At 37.7% G+C, this 17,815-nt stretch overlaps 2 protein-coding genes across 2 annotated transcripts; one reads left to right on the forward strand and one right to left on the reverse strand.

Annotated features, from left to right (window-relative positions):
- Positions 1-910: 910 nt before the first annotated feature.
- LOC134650412 (acanthoscurrin-1-like) lies at positions 911-13,554 on the forward strand. The gene is made up of 8 exons (XM_063505401.1): positions 911-916; positions 1,481-1,721; positions 2,071-2,116; positions 2,664-2,858; positions 5,836-5,854; positions 8,831-8,987; positions 12,515-12,550; positions 13,457-13,554. The coding sequence occupies exons 1-8, from the start codon at positions 911-913 to the stop codon at positions 13,552-13,554; spliced, it is 798 nt and encodes a 265-aa protein (XP_063361471.1).
- A 604-nt stretch (positions 13,555-14,158) lies between these two features.
- On the reverse strand, positions 14,159-16,913 carry LOC134650944 (uncharacterized). The gene is made up of 4 exons (XM_063505902.1): positions 16,769-16,913; positions 16,516-16,694; positions 15,276-16,428; positions 14,159-14,329 (listed from the first exon to the last, which is right to left on the reverse strand). The coding sequence occupies exons 1-4, from the start codon at positions 16,834-16,836 to the stop codon at positions 14,167-14,169; spliced, it is 1,563 nt and encodes a 520-aa protein (XP_063361972.1). The 5' UTR covers positions 16,837-16,913; the 3' UTR covers positions 14,159-14,166.
- Between the last annotated feature and the right edge of the window lie 902 nt (positions 16,914-17,815).

Consider the following 17,815-nt stretch of genomic DNA (forward strand, 5'->3'; position numbering starts at 1 on the left):
ATGATTTTAGCCAAGCATGAACTGGGCCACGGATTCCTATATTGTATAATTTCTGAAGTAGTATGGGATGTGAAACTCTATCATAAGCTTTAGACATGTCTAATAACAATCCGACCCCGTATGTTTTATCTCTGATGTGTTCCAATATTGTTTGTATGTAAGTGTATACTGCAAGAGTGGTTGAATTATTTTTCTGAAATCCAAACTGGTTTTTGTCTAAGAGTTTATATTTTTCTAAGTAGTTATAAATACGATTGGTTATACATTTTTCAAAAATGTTTGATATTATAGGGAGCAAAGCTATGGGTCTGTACTGATTAGGATCATCTTTTTTACCGTTTTTCTTTATAAGGGGTCTAATTTTCGCTATTTTCAATTTTTCTGGGAAACAACATTCACGGAAGGATTGGTTGATTAATTTAGTTATTGGTGGGGTTAGTTCATCTGCGCAAGTTTTAATTAGTATAGGGGGCAGTTCATCTGACCCACAACTGTATTTATTCGGCATATTACGTATAGTTTTAAGTATTTCTGGCTCAGTTGCTGGAAGTAAGTACAATGAGTTAACAGGTGAGCATTAACCTCTCGAGCTCAAGGCATCAGAGATGACGGGCTGGGAGCAAGCCACAATGGGTTGCATCAGCTCATAGGAACCGCTTCCGCTCCAAGACCAACCTAATTCACAACACATTTCGTATCTTATGCGAGAACGTCCAATATAACTTGACATTCAGACAAGTACCAGCTAAGTACGCACCAGCGATCCACGTTTCTACTGGTTCATTAAAGGTAAAGCGGTCGGTGAGCGAGGTAAATCCAGTTCAGACCTCGCCGTGAGTGGGAGATGCGTTTTAGTATATAACGCACGACCACCGACCCCTAGACAAGCACTCATCGTGCAGCTTCAACCATGAAGGTAACTAAATTACATTACACGAATTCGGCAGTATTTAGGTTTCAAACATTAACCTCATCATCGTATTCATAACTGCCTTTCATATTGCACTTTCAATTTTTTTCGGTGAGATAATAATTATGTCGCTGCAACAATAACGATCTGTGGCTTGTAACATTATCTAAGAGTGTGAGAGGATGGTTTTTGTGAATACATACTTGGATACTATTATGAGATTAATGAGGAATCAGCGTTAGAACTTAATGGCTAATTGTAAGCTATAAAAGGCTTTATTGCAAAATAGCTTTATAAACCAGATAAACGTCCCAGTACTTGACGCTCAGTTTCATTCTAATTGCATATTGCTATGGATTTAAGTGAGATTCAAATATTAATTTGGTTCTATTTAAGTAATCGACCAAAGTCGAGCATTGAGATATTTACCTCATTTACCACCAAAAATTGTTTGCAGTTTCTGTGAGTAGCCCTTACTGCCACACTGTTTTGTAAAAGTTGCTTTCGAATTAAATAAAAATCAAGAGCAACAATAAAGCAAGACAAGAACTGTTATTTATGAACTAACCTATATTCCAGGTATTCGTGTGCTTGTTGGCTTTGGCCGTAGCGGCGCGCGCTGGCTCTATTGGCTGGTCCAGCGGCGGCGGTGGTGGCTATGGCGGCGGCGGCGGCGGCTGGTCGAGCGGCGGCGGCGGCGGCGGTTGGCCGAGCGGCGGCAGCAGTGGCTGGTCCAGCGGTGGTGGCGGCGGCTACGGAGGCGGCGGCTGGTCAAGCGGCGGCGGCGGCGGCGGCCACGGCGGTGGTGGGCGTAAGTTAAACACTGTCTGCTGTTTAGAAGGCAATTTTTAAAGTCACTACAAGACATTTTATAACCGGTAATTACCCATATGGGACTAGATGTACCTATAGGGCACCTAGTTTGACGCACGCTATTCACGAATGCAAGAATATGTATTCATATCGCGACTAATTAGAATATAAGGTATTCATTTACTTAATGCTAACATAATTTAAAATGAATAACTTATAACAACTTACGCTTACTTAGAAATGCCTCTATTTATAAACCTGAAACATAAGCTTTGCCAGTAAATACGAGTAGTATTACCTACACCATACACATTATTTAAGTCGCACCCTTGTTTGTTTTATTACAGAAGTGAAGATCATTAAAATCATCACTACCGGCGGCGGCGGAGGTAAGTTCACGTTCACACACTAAATTCTACATCCTCACGGTTAAATCCGCATGTTTTTAGATTTGATCCTACTTATCCCTATTTCCACAACCATTCCCAAAATTTCGCGTATTTGCTAAAGATTTCTAGTTTGTTTTTAAACTATTAAATCAGTAATTTTCGGCTAAACAATTTTCGGCAGTAAAATAACGTGATTAATAAAATGTTAATATAGAACGACACAATATCAGATTCTTTAACCCCTCATTTCCCAGGACCTCTCAAATCCATACAATTCCGACTCCTATTGGAGCCACTGGGATCTGAGAGGTTAAATAAAATCGAGTAGGTACTTTATATTTAGAGCTTGTTAAAAAAGCACCCATTAGCGAGTATCTAAAGTTTTATTTTGAATGTACAGGCGGCAGTGGTTGGCCTAGCGGCGGCGGCGGCGGCTGGAAGAGCGGCGGCGGCGGTGGCGGCTTCTCCGGTTGGCCCAGCGGTGGTTCATCCGGTTGGTCGAGCGGTGGATCATCCGGTTGGCCCAGCAGCGGCTCCTCCGGCTGGTCGAGCGGCGGCTATGGTGGCGGCAGCGGCGGAGGATGGAAGTCCGGTGGCGGTGGCGGCTACGGCGGCAGCAGCAGCGGCTGGTCGCTCGGCGGTGGCAGCGGCGGATGGAAATCTGGCGGCGGCGGCGGCTATGGCGGCGGCAGCGGCGGCTGGTCGCTCGGTGGCGGCGGCGGTGGCTGGAAGTCCGGCGGATCATGGTGATCACCATTCTTAGCTCAATTGTCAACAATACATTAATACTTTCATATATGAATTAGTTTTATTTACACTTTACCTTACGCTAAAGGAGTGTCACATCACATAGGTACGAATACGACGAAAATGCTGATGTTTTTTTTAATAGATACAACCATGATCCTTCATAACTATTCCCTCTTCGCTATAAAGAGCTAATATTACTGAAATATAGTATATATACACGTGACGTATCGGAAAGCATTAAGGAATATCGGAAGCAGAGTATAGCATAGTTAATAGATTATACCTACTTATGGCATATTTCAATTAGAAACATAGCTATAACTGTTTTTTGTGTATCAAAGTAATTTTTGCTGCCAATACAGATTTGAAATACCTATTCTAAAACTGTTGTGTACCTAAGACTTGGTCTATAACTTATCATTTCACATACTAAAACTAGTAAATAATAATTTCGACAGGAAATAAAGCACCTATAGGTATAACTGGTAGGTAAATAATTAATCGATTTCATTATATAAAAGGAAGGCGCTGATAATTTAAACGTGTAATAGAGGAAAATAAGTAAAATAACCTGACATAAGAAAGCAGAATATTTGCCAAATCTGAAACAAAGACACTTCGCAATGGCTCGCTCAATTATGTTTAAAATAATTAGGTTCATTGGTTAAATATCACCCAGCTTCTATTCTTGAATGTTATATTGCAAACTAAAAAGGTTAGGTAAATAAAATCCTTTATGGGCAAAAATAATCTCATTTATCTCGCATTATCTATAGAGTATGTGCGGAAAGAGAAGAGTCGTGGAATGTATGGAGCCCATACATTCCACGGCTCTTCTCTTTCCGAACAGAGTCTAAACGCCACGGTATCTACCTATCATTTATTACCTACCAATATCTGGGTGACCGAGCTTCGCTCGGAAAACATATAATAACTCGGAAATGCGCGTTTTCCCAGAGATAAGATCTAGCTAGATCGATTTTTCGCCCCCGAAAACCCCTATATATCAAATTTTATCGAAATCGTTAGAGCCGTTTCCGAGATCCCCGAAATATATATATATATATATATATATATATATATATATAAATAAATAAATAAATAAACAAGAATTGCTCGTTTAAAGGTATTAGATTAGATAGATACATTAATTTCGGTAGCTGTTTGTTTCCCATATCAATACATAAAAAATAAATAAAGGGATTTGCAACTAGGTAGGTAACCGATGTTGAAGTGTAATAAAATAAGCTATATGTACCTAAGGTAAATGTCTCAGTGCTGGACACTGCTCCAATAGTTGCCACCTACAACCTTAACCCCTCAACTGCCTTGTCCCGTATACATATTTACGTCCCAGACAATTTGGACTATAATTAATTAACAGTTATTAATTCAGTAGCAATTTTTGACAACGACGTTCAAGGGGTTAATTCCAATCTATAGAGGTGATTATTAACAAACTATCAAGTCGGCTATTACAATTAAACTGTCAAGTTTAAAGTTGTTGTTAAAATATCAGTTACAGCTTCTCGTGGCGCCACGGATGCGAGAGGTCAATTTTCAATAACTACCTACTTACAGCCCCTGAATTAGAGCGATGACCGAGGTCATAATGGCTCTAGACCTCTAGAGTCTAATGACTTCATAATACTCAGAGAAAGTCTGTTGAGGTCAAAACACGCGACCTTGGTGGTTATAATTATTTGCATCGTCTATGTTAGATATAACCACATGTTGTCCACTTTTAGGCCTAATAAGGGGTCATCCATTAATTACGTCACACGTTTAGGGGGAGGGAGGGGGTTAAGAAAATGTGACATGTTGGGACATGGGGGAGGGGGGAGTCACAAACATTGTGATGTCACTTTAACTTCATCAGTAACCGAAAATTAATTTATATTTTTTTATTCGTACAGTTAAATAATGAGATTTTGGATGTAACTTTCGTTGTGTTATAAAATTACTAATATTTATATATCAAAAATATTTTTTTATTAAAAAAATAATGCAGAGTTAATATTGTCGATTTCGTTGAAAACAAAATTGCCTAAAATGTGACGTCACACCAGGGGGAGAGGGGTTTGCAAAATGTGACCAAGTGTGACAAGGAGGGGGGAGGGGTAAAAAAACCTAGAAATTCGTGTGACGTAATTAATGGATGATCCCTAAGGTGTATTCGGGTATTTCCGAATGAACGAATAGTGGCGGATAATTCCGAAAGCTGACTCTTACTACAACGGAATATGAGTGATTTTACTATGATTTTCGGGATTACCCGATTTCCGGAATTACCCTAATAAACCTTAGGTACTTTGTTTTAGAGGTACATATGTACTACCTATCTACAGTATCTACTGTAATAATATTATTTTATTCAGACAAAAAATTATACCTAAATACAATAGGAAACTTCATACTGTAACACACACACTTATTGGCATCGGAACAGCAACAAGAACTCGCAATTACTGTGTTTCCAATTGGTTGGCACTGCGCTTGCGACTCGCAGTTGGCGCGGAGACGGCGCGCTTAGGCGAATATGCGATGTGCAAGCGGGATGTCGCTAAAATACGCGCATAGCCTTGTCTCACTCAAACATCGGAGCGACGTGCGAATCGCATCCAGCTGGTGTGACCACCGCCTAACCGTGGTCTCCCCCCATAATATCGCCCAGGGCCAGGGCCCAGTCGCAAGCACGATGTAAACCAGCCCTAGTCGTTTAGTCGCTTCTGCTTCGTGCTTACGTATGGTTGACACCAAGTTGACGGTGACGGTGAGCAGTCGAGTTGGAGCGGCGCTGGTCTGGTGTCGAGCTTTTTCTTTATTAATGCTAGTACTTCAATGTCAACGCTTTTGTCTAGTTAATTAAAGGATCTCAACAAAATCCACGGGTCTGATGGTATCGAAATCCTGTTACACCAATAACAATGCCTTAATTTGATAGCCTTGACGCCCTTGAAACTCATGTTGCAGTGCCATGAAAATCTGCAGAGTAGGTACGCAATTCTCCACCAACTTTTAGCAGGAAAACAGTTTCTGCCCATTACAGTGATCACAATAAATGTCTGATTATATCTAAACCAAGATAGAGAAATGGGGAGTTTTATCGTATTGAATGTTAGGTACTTGTATAAAAACATACAACGCTATGCGCCCGATTTCATTCGCAAAAATAAAAGGCGTTGCACCGCTAAATCTCTTCTCCCTGGCTCCCACCGCTTAGTACCTACACCCGTACTTTCAGCTCTCTTTTGACCTTAATAAAGTCCGGGTCCGGGATAAAAAATATTTATCTTTTGTTCTTGTCCAGGTTATAATAAACAACCTATTAGGGGTCATCCATTAATTACATCACACGAATTTCTACGTTTTTTGACCCCTCCGCCTCCCCCTCTCATTGTCACACTTGGTCACATTTGGCAAACCCCTCCCCCCTCCCCCCTGGTGTGACGTCACATTTTTTCAACGAAATCGGCAAATCGAATGAAGTAGGTTGTATTTATTATTAATATCTTATAAAAATATATATTAGTAATTTTATAACCCAAAACTGATTACGAAAGTACGATTGTTTCAAAAACTTGTTATTTAACTGTACAGCGAATTAAATAATTTTAATAACTTAAAGTGACGTCACAAAGTTTGTGACTCCTCCTTCCCCTGTCACAACATGTCACATTTTCTTGTGACAACATGTCACATTCCCCCCCCCCCCCTAAACGTGTGATGTAATTAATGGACGACCCCTTAGCTCAATTTCATGTAAATCTGTTCTTTAAAATAAAACTAAAATTTTAATAAAAACAAAAAAAACTCGCAAAGAGAATGCATACCGCGCGCTCTTACATACAGGGCGCCTCTACGTATGACGTAATGGCCCTATAGTTAATTATTACAATTAATTAATAGTTCAAAATGTATGGACATAGTTCTAATATAAATGTATTCAACTCAAAATTCAATAACAAAGTGCATAATTAATAGTTTACTAGATTTTCTAAAGTCTATTTAGGGTTTCGTACCCAAAGGGTAAAAACGGGACCCTATTACTAAGACTCCGCTGTCCGTCCGTCCGTCCGTCCGTCCGTCTGTCACCAGGCTGTATCTCACGAACCGTGATAGATTTCTGTTGCCGCTATAACAACAAATACTAAAAACAGAATAAAATAAAGATTTAAGTGGGGCTCCCATACAACAAACGTGATTTTTGACCGAAGTTAAGCAACGTCGGGCGGGGTCAGTACTTGGATGGGTGACCGTTTTTTTGCTTGTTTTGCTCTATGTTTTGTTGATGGTGCGGAACCCTCCGTGCGCGAGTCCGACTCGCATTTGGCCGGTTTTTTTTTAATCGGTACACTAAATACTATGAAATGTCATTTTAGTCTATCGAATAAAAAAATAGACTTTAGGTAGGTTTTTTTATTTGACTTAGGTTATTTAGATGCTATCATCCTGAAGAAGCGCTGGTGGCCTAGCGGTAAGAGCGCGCGACTTGCAATCCGGAGGTCGCGGGTTCGAACCCCGGCTCGTACCAATGAGTTTTTCGGAACTTATGTACGAAATATCATTTGATATTTACCAGTCGCTTTTCGGTGAAGGAAAACATCGTGAGGAAACCGGACTAATCCCAATACGGGCCTAGTTTACCCGCTGGGTTGGAATAGGTCAGATGGCAGTCGCTTTCGTAAAAACTAGTGTCCACGCCAATTACTGGGATTAGTTGCCAAGCGGACCCCAGGCTCCCATGAGCCGTGGCAAAATGCCGGGACAACGCGAGGAAGATGATGATGATCATCCAAATAAATTTCGTTAGGTCTTAGTGACGAGAGGTAATAAAACCATGTTATGGTTCCTATTAACTTGCCAAAGGTGCCGTCAGCGATAAAAGTTCGTCTGAGCTCAAGGCATCAGAGATGACATGTTTGGAGTAAAGCACAATAGGTTGCATCCGCTCCTAGAAACCGTTTCCGCTCAAAGAGCAATCTAATTAAAAACACATTTCGCATCGAATGTGAGTTCGTACACTAATACTTGACCTCGAGACCAGTAATAACTAGATATGCATCGGGGACCACGGTTAAACTGGTGCCCTTCAGATAAAGCGAGCTGTGAGCGCCGTGAACCAAGACCAGACCTCGACGTGCGAAATGCATTTTGGTATATAATGCACAACTACTGACCCCCTGACAAGCATTCATCGCTGAGCTTCAAGCATGAAGGTAACTAAACTATAAATTACCCACACTGCACGAATGTCATAAAAAAATTGCATTTAAAAGACCGAGAGAAAAGATTCGAGGGGTTACCGCGAAAACCATTTTTCGCAAATTGCGGGGATCTTTCTCTTTTACTCCAATGAAGGCGTAATTAGACTGACAGAAAGGTGCCCGCAATTTGCGAACTTCGATTTTCGCGGTTATAGCCCAGCTTCTTAATTACAATAAAACTCGCTTAAGATTCTGAAGGAGCCGATTAGGCGTAGCCTACTTATTTACTTAATCATTTAAATTTAAATAAGGACAAGTTCCGGTCTGACCGGGGACGTGGGAAATCGTATTAAGCTGGTTACTTTTTACTATACCTAATTTTTAACCCCCGAACCCGAGGAACGAAAACTCCTCGGTCAGTTTGAATGCTCGAAGAACACTGATACGAGTAGCACACTCAACTCACGCACTAATAACTCGTGCAGCCCTAATAACAGCCGCTCTATTACGGACATCTTTGCCGGCTTGCACTGTTTTTGTGGAAGCTAACATTAGAGAAGGTGATAGACGTTCCGGCAGGTCCCCCTTTGCTCCTTTGTAAGTTTAGCATAGGGTAGGTATATTTTCCCTTCATATAATTGTAAGTAGTGCCACATACACGTGCTTCCAAAAATAAGATAAAAATCGAATGTTACAAAAGTAAAAGTTAAATGATAACATTAATAACATAATGCAACTTCTGATACTAACCTTTATTCCAGATATTCGTGTGCTTGTTGGTTTTGATCGTGGCCGTGCACGCCGGCTTCATCGGCGGCGGTGGCTGGTCTGGCGGCGGCGGCGGCGGTGGTTGGTCCGGCGGCGGCGGCGGTTGGAAGTCTGGAGGCGGTGGCGGCGGCGGTTGGCGCAGCGGCGGCGGTGGCGGCCGTAAGTTATCTTTATGTCTTGACCATGACAGCGCGTACCGATAACAATACAATAAGCCATGCTGGTTCCTTTTTGCCATGAGGTATGTGAAGCGGCATTATATTCATTAACATGATCACGAGTTCATGATACTCATGTAATGTACTGTGATGCATATATAACGGACGGAGGCAAGTCTCGCGAGAATTTCTTAAGCAGATTAGCGCGTTAGGGCTCATGCATTTAGACGGCGCGCGAACTCGTATACGATTTAGTTAAATTGCGGACCATTGAGGTTCCATCAATTCAGCCGACCGATCAAATTACCCAATGTAATGTAACTCGCATGTGAGTTCTCGCACTGTCTAAATGAGCCTTTAGCGTTGTAGAGTGACGATGCTGTTTACATATTCGTAAGACAGGCGTCTTCATGACATGGCAGTAGGCTCAGTCCTGAGCTCAGTGTGGTTAAATTAATTGTAGAAATCCTGTCAAAAAGAAGCGTGTTTTATCTCATTAGGTAGTATACAACTACAAATATTAGAATTTCATCTCATGCTAACAAAATGTTAATCATTTTAAATTACAATGTCTGGTTGTAACGCAGCTGCATTCTCTATAAGTGCCTACAATTGCTCTCCAGTGTAACTAAACATTTACGATTAATGTAATGGACCCTATAATGGACGTGGAACCGGTAATGGGACATAAAACCACAAATCCTCTAAAATAAGTATCTAAAAGTAGTTTATGAACACTGGCAATATTTTACCATAAATAAGAGTCATAGAGCTGTTTAAGTTTGAATTTTTATTAATTTCGGTTACTTTTTAAGAAATTGGCGTCAACCCAAAAGTTGTCGTGTCACCGAAAAATATAACTAGTAAGAATTCTTAACAACTTCGCTAAGAGAGGTGAGTTCATATATTAAATTGTAATTAATTATAACTTGGTGTAAACTAGAATGTGTTTTGTTAATTGCATTTACCATGAAATAAGGTATACAACACACTATTTTGTGTCTCTAGAGATGTATAAAAAATAATGGTATTTTGCCCAATCCCATTATAGGAGCTCTAAAACTGCATACCTCCTATGATGGGATAACTTACAATTTACATAATGATGCTTGCCATGGCGTAATTTCATGTTTAAATAATACAGAAGTAGGTATAATGTAGTTACGAACTATGTCAGGAAGTCTTCTCGGACTTCGGATATAGTATTTTATGCAACCGTTGTTTAAGAGGGGTCAAAAAAGGCGAGTGGCGTGAAGCCGAAAATTGTTAATAAAGACGCCACGAGTATTTTTTGACTCAGTTAAACAACGTTGCATACAATACTTTTTCTACGACCAAGCACTTACTTTGAAATGCAATGAAATAATAATAAGAATAGATGATGATGATTGTTTAATGTCCTAATGTGATAGGTTGTTCAGTGCGTGGGATTCTTAAGGGGAACGAAAATTTTATTATTTTTGCGCCACGACGCACGGTTTAGGAGATACAGCCTTATAAATATATATATATTTTTTTTGTTTTTTTAATATTAATTAGGGGTTTCTTACAGAGGAATGAACATTTTATTATTTTTGCGCTACGACGCACGGTTTAGGAGATGTAACCCATAAACATTTTTCTTTCTTTTTTTTTTATTTTGTTTTGTTTTTCGTGTTTTTTTAAATATTACTTTGGGGTTTCAAAGGGAAACGAAAATTTGATTATTTTTGCGCCACGACGCACGGTTTAGGAGATACAGCCTTATAAATATATATATATTTTTTTTGTTTTTTTAATATTAATTAGGGGTTTCTTACAGAGGAATGAACATTTTATTATTTTTGCGCTACGACGCACGGTTTAGGAGATGTAACCCATAAACATTTTTCTTTCTTTTTTTTTATTTTGTTTTGTTTTTCGTGTTTTTTTAAATATTACTTTGGGGTTTCAAAGGGAAACGAAAATTTGATTATTTTTGCGCTACGACGCACGGTTTAGGAGATACAGTATTATAAAGTTTTGTTTTGTTTTTTTTTTTTATTTTTTTTTTATAATATTAATTAGGGGTTTCTTACAGAGGAATGAACATTTTATTATTTTTGCGCTACGACGCACGGTTTAGGAGATACAGCATTATAAAGTTTTTTTTTGTTTTTTATTTATTTCTCTTTTGTGTTTTTTTTTAATATTAATTAGGAGTTTCTTACAGAGGAATGAACATTTTATTATTTTTGCGCTACGACGCACGGTTTAGGAGATACAGCATTATAATTTTTTTTTTTTTTTATTATTTCTCTTTTGTGTTTTTTTATATTAATTAGGGGCTTCTTACAGAGGAATGAACATTTTAATATTTTTGCGCTACTACGCACGGTTTAGGAGATACAACCCATAAACATTTTTCTTTATTTTTTATAATTTTTTTTTTGTTTTTCGTGTTTTTTAAATATTACTTACGGGATTCAAAGGGGAACGAAAATTTGATTATTTTTGCGCTACGACGCACTGTTTAGGAGATACAGCCCTATAAAGATGAAAACTGATGATGATGATGATGATGTGACCAAAACATGTCTATGGTTCACTCATCTGGCAGAAATGACAATTAAAATTAGGTTGGCAACAATGTATTCCATACAATATTTTTTAAGTGGTGATTACACGAAGTATCGTAAAAGTGCCAAAAAGATACTGCGTGTATGCACAAATACTTTTTTGGGGAATAGACTAAAGACTTGTCTTGACAACTATAAGAGAGGGGTTTAAAGGTGTGTGCACGACCCTTTAAATGACAAATAAAAGTACGGGAGTAGAAAAAATTAATATCGTTTTTACAAAATTTTATTTAACATGCCTGTTAGTTAGTGTGGTTCAAATCTTGGAAGTTGAATTTGAGCCACTTTCGGATTTCCGATTGAGTTGAAATTTTGGATACGTAAGCAAATCGGATGACAATGCAATATTATGATAACATGGACCTGATCTCATGATGGAGACAGGAGGTGGCCATGGGAACTCTGTAATAAACGCAACCTTATTGTGTTTGGGTTTGTTAGAATTGTCTTGATGAGTATTAGTTGGCTGTGAAAAGAAAAATACATTCTTACATAAAAGCTTATACCAAATATGACTAATAACTAGTTTTTTGCCAAAAATTTATTCCCTGTTCCAATATCTTATACTGATAGGGTATGTCCATTATAGGGGGCCCATTACTGGATCCACGTCCATTACCGGGGTACCATTACTGGAGCTTTGGTGTCCATGACTGGAGAAAAAAGGCATAGTTTTAATTTGTAAATTATGTGGAAACTAATTGCAGTATCTTTGATATAACACGCCTGAAACATAAAAGATGGATAGGATTTTCATCTTTAAACACGCTAAGCGGTAGAACTTTTGCCGGTATCAGGGAAATATCACAAATACTCCAAATTTCCTCTTAAATGTCCCATGACTGGTGCTGTTACTATATACGTATTACGTACTGAAAAACATTGAATATATAAAATTATATTATTTTTTGTACATTTACAGAGGTGAAGATCATTAAAGTCATCAGCAGCGGCGGAGGTAAGTCTACGTTCACTCGCTTTTGACTAATTACCTACTTGATAGTTGTCTAATATCCATAGTTCAAGGATTAGCTAAGTTCAGTAGGTACTAGGTCGATCTGTGTATAGTCGAGCGAGACTCGAGATCACACACCTCTTTACAAACATATTTACACGCCTTTAAGACACTGACAATAAAGTCGTGTAAATATATTTTTGGAACGTTGGCTTGTAAAGATGTTTGTGAACTCTATCGTATCTAAAGATTAAGTTATTTGTGACCCAAAACGAATAATAGTTTACTAATATAAACAGGTGTTTACCGTGATGGGTGCATAATGAATAATGTGTATTTACTATTTATGCTAGAGAACGTTTGTCCGCCAAAGGCTGGGTCATCCATTCGCTCGACGACCTGATGTTTCGCAACCTCGCAAATTACTCAGAATACAGAAGATATTTACAATTAATCATTCGAGGTCTTAGCTTAAGTTAATGTTGTTGGTATTTTTATTAACCAATTTTAGTTTTCCTATTTAAAGGTGACATTTGGAATAGGAACTATTAAATTAAAAACATCTTACTTTGTATAGTAACTAGGTATTTCTGTTTCTGATTTTTGTAAGAATATAAATAATTAAAATCTACCCACGAAAGTTCAAGTAAAGTTAATCCATTAAAACTCAAATAGACATAGGCAATAACTATACACGGTGAAGTACCTAAAACGGTTACATTTGGCACAATTATGGAAAACTGAATAGCAATTAAATTGCCAGTGCTGCCAAAGGTTAATTTAATTTTTAGTTTTTGGCGCTATTTGTTTACGTTAATTATAAAAAAGCTTTGCTTTCTGAGCTTATCTCAAGATGCGTTAATTTACGGACGCATCTTGAGATAAAAGCTAAATGAAATGTACTTACAGGCGGAGGCGGTTGGCGAAGCGGTGGCGGCGGCGGCGGTTGGAGTTCCGGAGGCGGCGGTGGCGGTTGGAGATCCGGAGGCGGTTGGAAATCTTGGTGATCCCGATCATAGCTCCATTTATCAACAATACATGAATCCTCTCACATGCACTTGTTTTATTTTTACCTTAACTGATTCATCGCCATAAACGCCTGTCCAGACGGGACAATTTTCGCCCAACAAAAAACTTCGGACAATCCAATCTTTCTGATGTCCGGTAAACAGAGGACGCTAGTTCGGTAATTTTTTCCTTCGTATATGACATTTATTTCGGTTTAAGTAAATAATTATTATGTAGTGACGTAGTATTTAATAAAACATCTTAAATAAAATCCGCGTTGAACTCATACCTATTGCTGACATTGCTGTTTAAAATCCATGTATTACCATCGACTCGATATTGCCACCTGTCGCGTCCAAAAGTTTTCAAAGTTTTTTTCCTCCCCTCTCCTCTGACCTCTGGGATTTGATGAATTAAGTAGTAAAGTATAATTGAAATCAAAACTTACCTTTTCTGCCATGGATACCTTCAAATTATGCATGCGTTATTATTGCATTCTTTGAAAAAATCTTCTGATCCTGGGTAGGTCCTTCAAAGAGGCTAAAAATAAAAACCAAAAATTTATAAAATAAAATAAAAATGCTTTAATTTCTTTATGCTTGCTTTAAGGATTATTTTTTATCTTTCTTCTTTTTAGTCTGTCTTTTCTGCCTGTTGGGATCACAGTTCTCTTTGTCGGAGGAGTTGTTGCTGTCCGGCGTGGCGCCGCGGCCTCGCCTGGGCCTCTTGTTTTGGAAACCAGCTCCATCTAATGGATTCAGGACACCAAAATCGCTGGAAAAAAATATAAACATGAAAGAGTTAATTTAAAGTTAAGAATATATCTGACATTTAAACATCCCTTTACCAAAACAAAGTAATAATACGAGAATTTGGTGATCTCATCTTCAATGCATATTTTATGCATAACACACATTACAAATCGTCCGAATTAATTAACTAGCAAAGTTTGATGAACATAAAACTGTTTCTTTAGATCACATCATCAAAATGTGAATACTCTCAAAAGTGTTCCATTTTCATTACTTTTAAATGTATTTGTGAGCACTTAACCCTTAAATGCATGATTTTTTCTTTTTGCCCGAAATTAATATATGTGTAACGTAATTGTTTGCTAACTATGGGAAAAATTATAACATCGATTTTCACTGCGAAATCAGTGTTAGAAGTTGCATAGGCTAAATCATATTTATGTAAATATATAATTTTCAGTAAGAGATATATGATAAATCCTACTATCATCAGAAAGGTACACTATTTGTGATACACCTATGATAGAGTTTTTAAATATAAAATAATTACAAACCTCAAAAAAACATCCAAAATCATATACCAAAAATCATCAAATTCTGACATTTCGTCTTAAAACGAATGTAATTTTTATAAATTAAAATATTGCGTAAATTTATATAAAAAATCGGAAAACGGATTAGTTTTACTATTGAAATAATATATAGGTAGACATATATAGATTTTTCTAATTATGTATAAAATTAGATGATTTTTGTGTAGGCTGCATCCTGCACTATGCATTTAAGGGTTAATGATGTAATTTAAAAACAACAGTTTCAATAGCTAAATAAGTAAAACCCTATCAATGACTTGATGTACACTGTTTTAGGCAATATTAGTAACATGCCTGCAAGTAGCAAAATTTAAGTAAATTAATTATTTATTACTAACTAGAAAATTTACTCAAGATAAGTGAATAATAACTTACTGTTCACTGCTATGACCAAATCTATCCATATTATCCTCCCGGATGTTTTTATCATCCTCCTTAACTTGATCCTCAAAGATTACATCCGTACAAGAAGTCTTTTGAGAATCAGTCTGTGGCATATCATCTTTCAGCAAGTCTGCAGTTTCAATATATTCTTTCATCTTAGCTATAAGCGATGCAGAATCCTCTTGGGATGGCTGCTCAAACCCAAAGAAGGGATCTTCCACTGTTTGAACTGCAGTTGACTGCTTTTTACCAGGATTACAATCAACTATGCTGATAGTCGCTATGAAACTTTTGTTCTCTACAGTTATAGAGACATCATTAGACTTAATCGGAGTATTATTGTGTGAACATTTTTTAATATCAGTTAAAGTGTTCATGCATTGTTTACAGTTTTCAAAAAGGTAACTCTTTTTAAAAAATGCCACATGAGACATTTTGTGTGATTGCAGAGAATTTTCTTCAGTTTCTTCTATTATTTCCACAGATTCCATGCAACTGGCTTTCTGCACTTCTAGGAGAGCCATTTTATCTTTATCAACAATCTGATCCTGCGTGTCTTCTATAGTATAGCATTCTTCACTCACAATTACATTCTCATTATCTTGATGTTTGTCGGTCCCTTTGGATTCCACATGCTTGGGGTCATCCAATTCTTGCTTCAATCTTTTAGCACCCCAAGCCTTCTTAGCCTCGGCTTTTTCAACAGGTTTTAAGAAGTTTTCTAAACTTGTGTTACTCGGTGTTGAAGGTGTCTGTTTTAATCTTGGTCTTTTTCTATTAGACTGCCTGGTTCCTAACTTTGGAACATTTTCTTTTTGTTTGTCTTTTACTGGGGTGGAATGTGGCTGGTTGTGGTGAGTATTTACTTTAAGGTCTGAGAAGGGTGAGCGAGGCTGCGGCCCAAAAGAAGTATTTGTTTGCTTGCTCAGCCATTCTTGAACATATGATCTTGATTTATTCATTGTAAACTCTCTTGATGATATCTCTTCTCCAGGAAATAAGGCACTGTGTCTATTTTCTTTACCCTTCTTAGACACATTCAAGCTTTTCCTCTTATTGATATACTTAGCAGGAGCTTGTATGCATTCTGGGAACAATTCTTTTTCCACCCTTAATTTTTCGGATAGCCTCTGCCTCTGGTACTCTAAAAATTAAAAAGCTAACATTAATAACTTATAATTTGTAAAACAAAATAAAATATAAAATTATAAATATTATACATCTGACCCACCATCTGGTTGTAAAGTATCTTGAAGAGATGATGAAGCTTTAGTGTGGAGGCCATCCAATAGAGGTCGATCGGAGCTTGATTCCATGAATGGTGCACAAGTCTGGCACTCGCCCCTAGCCACGCAGTCACTACAACCTGGGTGACCGCAGGGGAATATCACGCTCCCATCCGCTTTATCACTGTTTAAATTAAGAACAATGAGCGCATAGTAATTACAAAGATACATTTCAATATTTATTTAATTGCGTCTTACCAAAGACCACAGCGTTTGAACTCGTCTGTCCCCAATTGAACAGCGGGATGTTTACGCAAAGCATGCATCGTAATAAACAATTATTCCATGTGTATATTGTTAGAATACCTGTTTTCACATAAATATTTTACTCAAATTGTCTCATATAACATAATTTTAAAGTAATTATTTGGTTCACAAAAACAGACTCAAACGCAGCTTTCACCTTCACCGAAAACTTGAACTTGATTTTTGACAGTTAGATGACGTGACAGAAGTAACTTTTATACGAGGTTGTCCGAATTGAGCTTTGATTTTAGTAAAAATACAGGTAAGATTTAAATATTGTCTGAAAAGAAACGATATAATCATATCAAATCTGGACCGAAAACGTGTATTTACAAAGAAAAGGTACTACCGTACTACCAAATGATAATTATCCGTGAGATTAGATAGATGCTCCCTTTAGGAACGCTTTTTCTAGTCTTCTATGATCACCTATCTTGCTCAGTGATATGGGTCAATTTCGATTGGCAAAAATAGTTATTTGTACAACAAGTGATCAAAGTTTGATATTTCTTCGAGTGCTTATTTTGAGTCCCGTGCAAGCGAAAGATTCTATAATAGATTCACGAGCGTAGCGAGTGAATCTAATTTAGAATCTCGAGCGTAGTAAGGGACTCAAAATCGCACGAGATGTAAATAACTTTGATCTCGTGTAGTACACACTTCGATCAACACGGAAGGGATGCGGCATTCGCACTATTTCCCCTCTGCCTAGGTACAAGATCAACTGATCTAGCGCGGGTAATAAAACTAGTTGCGCTCGGATTTTTAACTAGACCGAGTCCAGACGCGCGAGTGAACACAGCAGCAGAAAAAATGCCTAATTGCTCGGTTTTTTGTTGTAAAAAGAGGTCGGGGACATCAAATATACAAAAAGGTGTTACATTTCACACGTAATATTTTTTTTACATGTCATACGTTTAATTATATTTAAACACAATTATTATATTTTAGTCTCATGTAATTGCTGGATTTATCGATTTTTCTCGCCCAGTCTCTATA

This window comes from Cydia amplana, chromosome 1 (genome assembly GCF_948474715.1).
Source record: "Cydia amplana chromosome 1, ilCydAmpl1.1, whole genome shotgun sequence".
Lineage (NCBI taxonomy): Eukaryota > Metazoa > Arthropoda > Insecta > Lepidoptera > Tortricidae > Cydia > Cydia amplana.

Excerpts from the sequence above, each read along its gene's own strand:
- LOC134650944 (XM_063505902.1), bottom strand. The coding sequence starts at position 16,836 with ATGCATGCTTTGCGTAAACATCCCGCTGTTCAATTGGGGACAGACGAG. Across the intron at positions 16,695-16,768 it reads TTCAAACGCTGTGGTCTTTG|TGATAAAGCGGATGGGAGCG; the intron begins GTAAGACGCAAT and ends TAATTTAAACAG. Across the intron at positions 14,330-15,275 it reads TTTGGTCATAGCAGTGAACA|CGATTTTGGTGTCCTGAATC; the intron begins GTAAGTTATTAT and ends ATTTTTTTCCAG.
- LOC134650412 (XM_063505401.1), top strand. Across the intron at positions 8,988-12,514 it reads CGGTTGGCGCAGCGGCGGCG|AGGTGAAGATCATTAAAGTC; the intron begins GTGGCGGCCGTA and ends GTACATTTACAG. Across the intron at positions 12,551-13,456 it reads AGTCATCAGCAGCGGCGGAG|GCGGAGGCGGTTGGCGAAGC; the intron begins GTAAGTCTACGT and ends ATGTACTTACAG.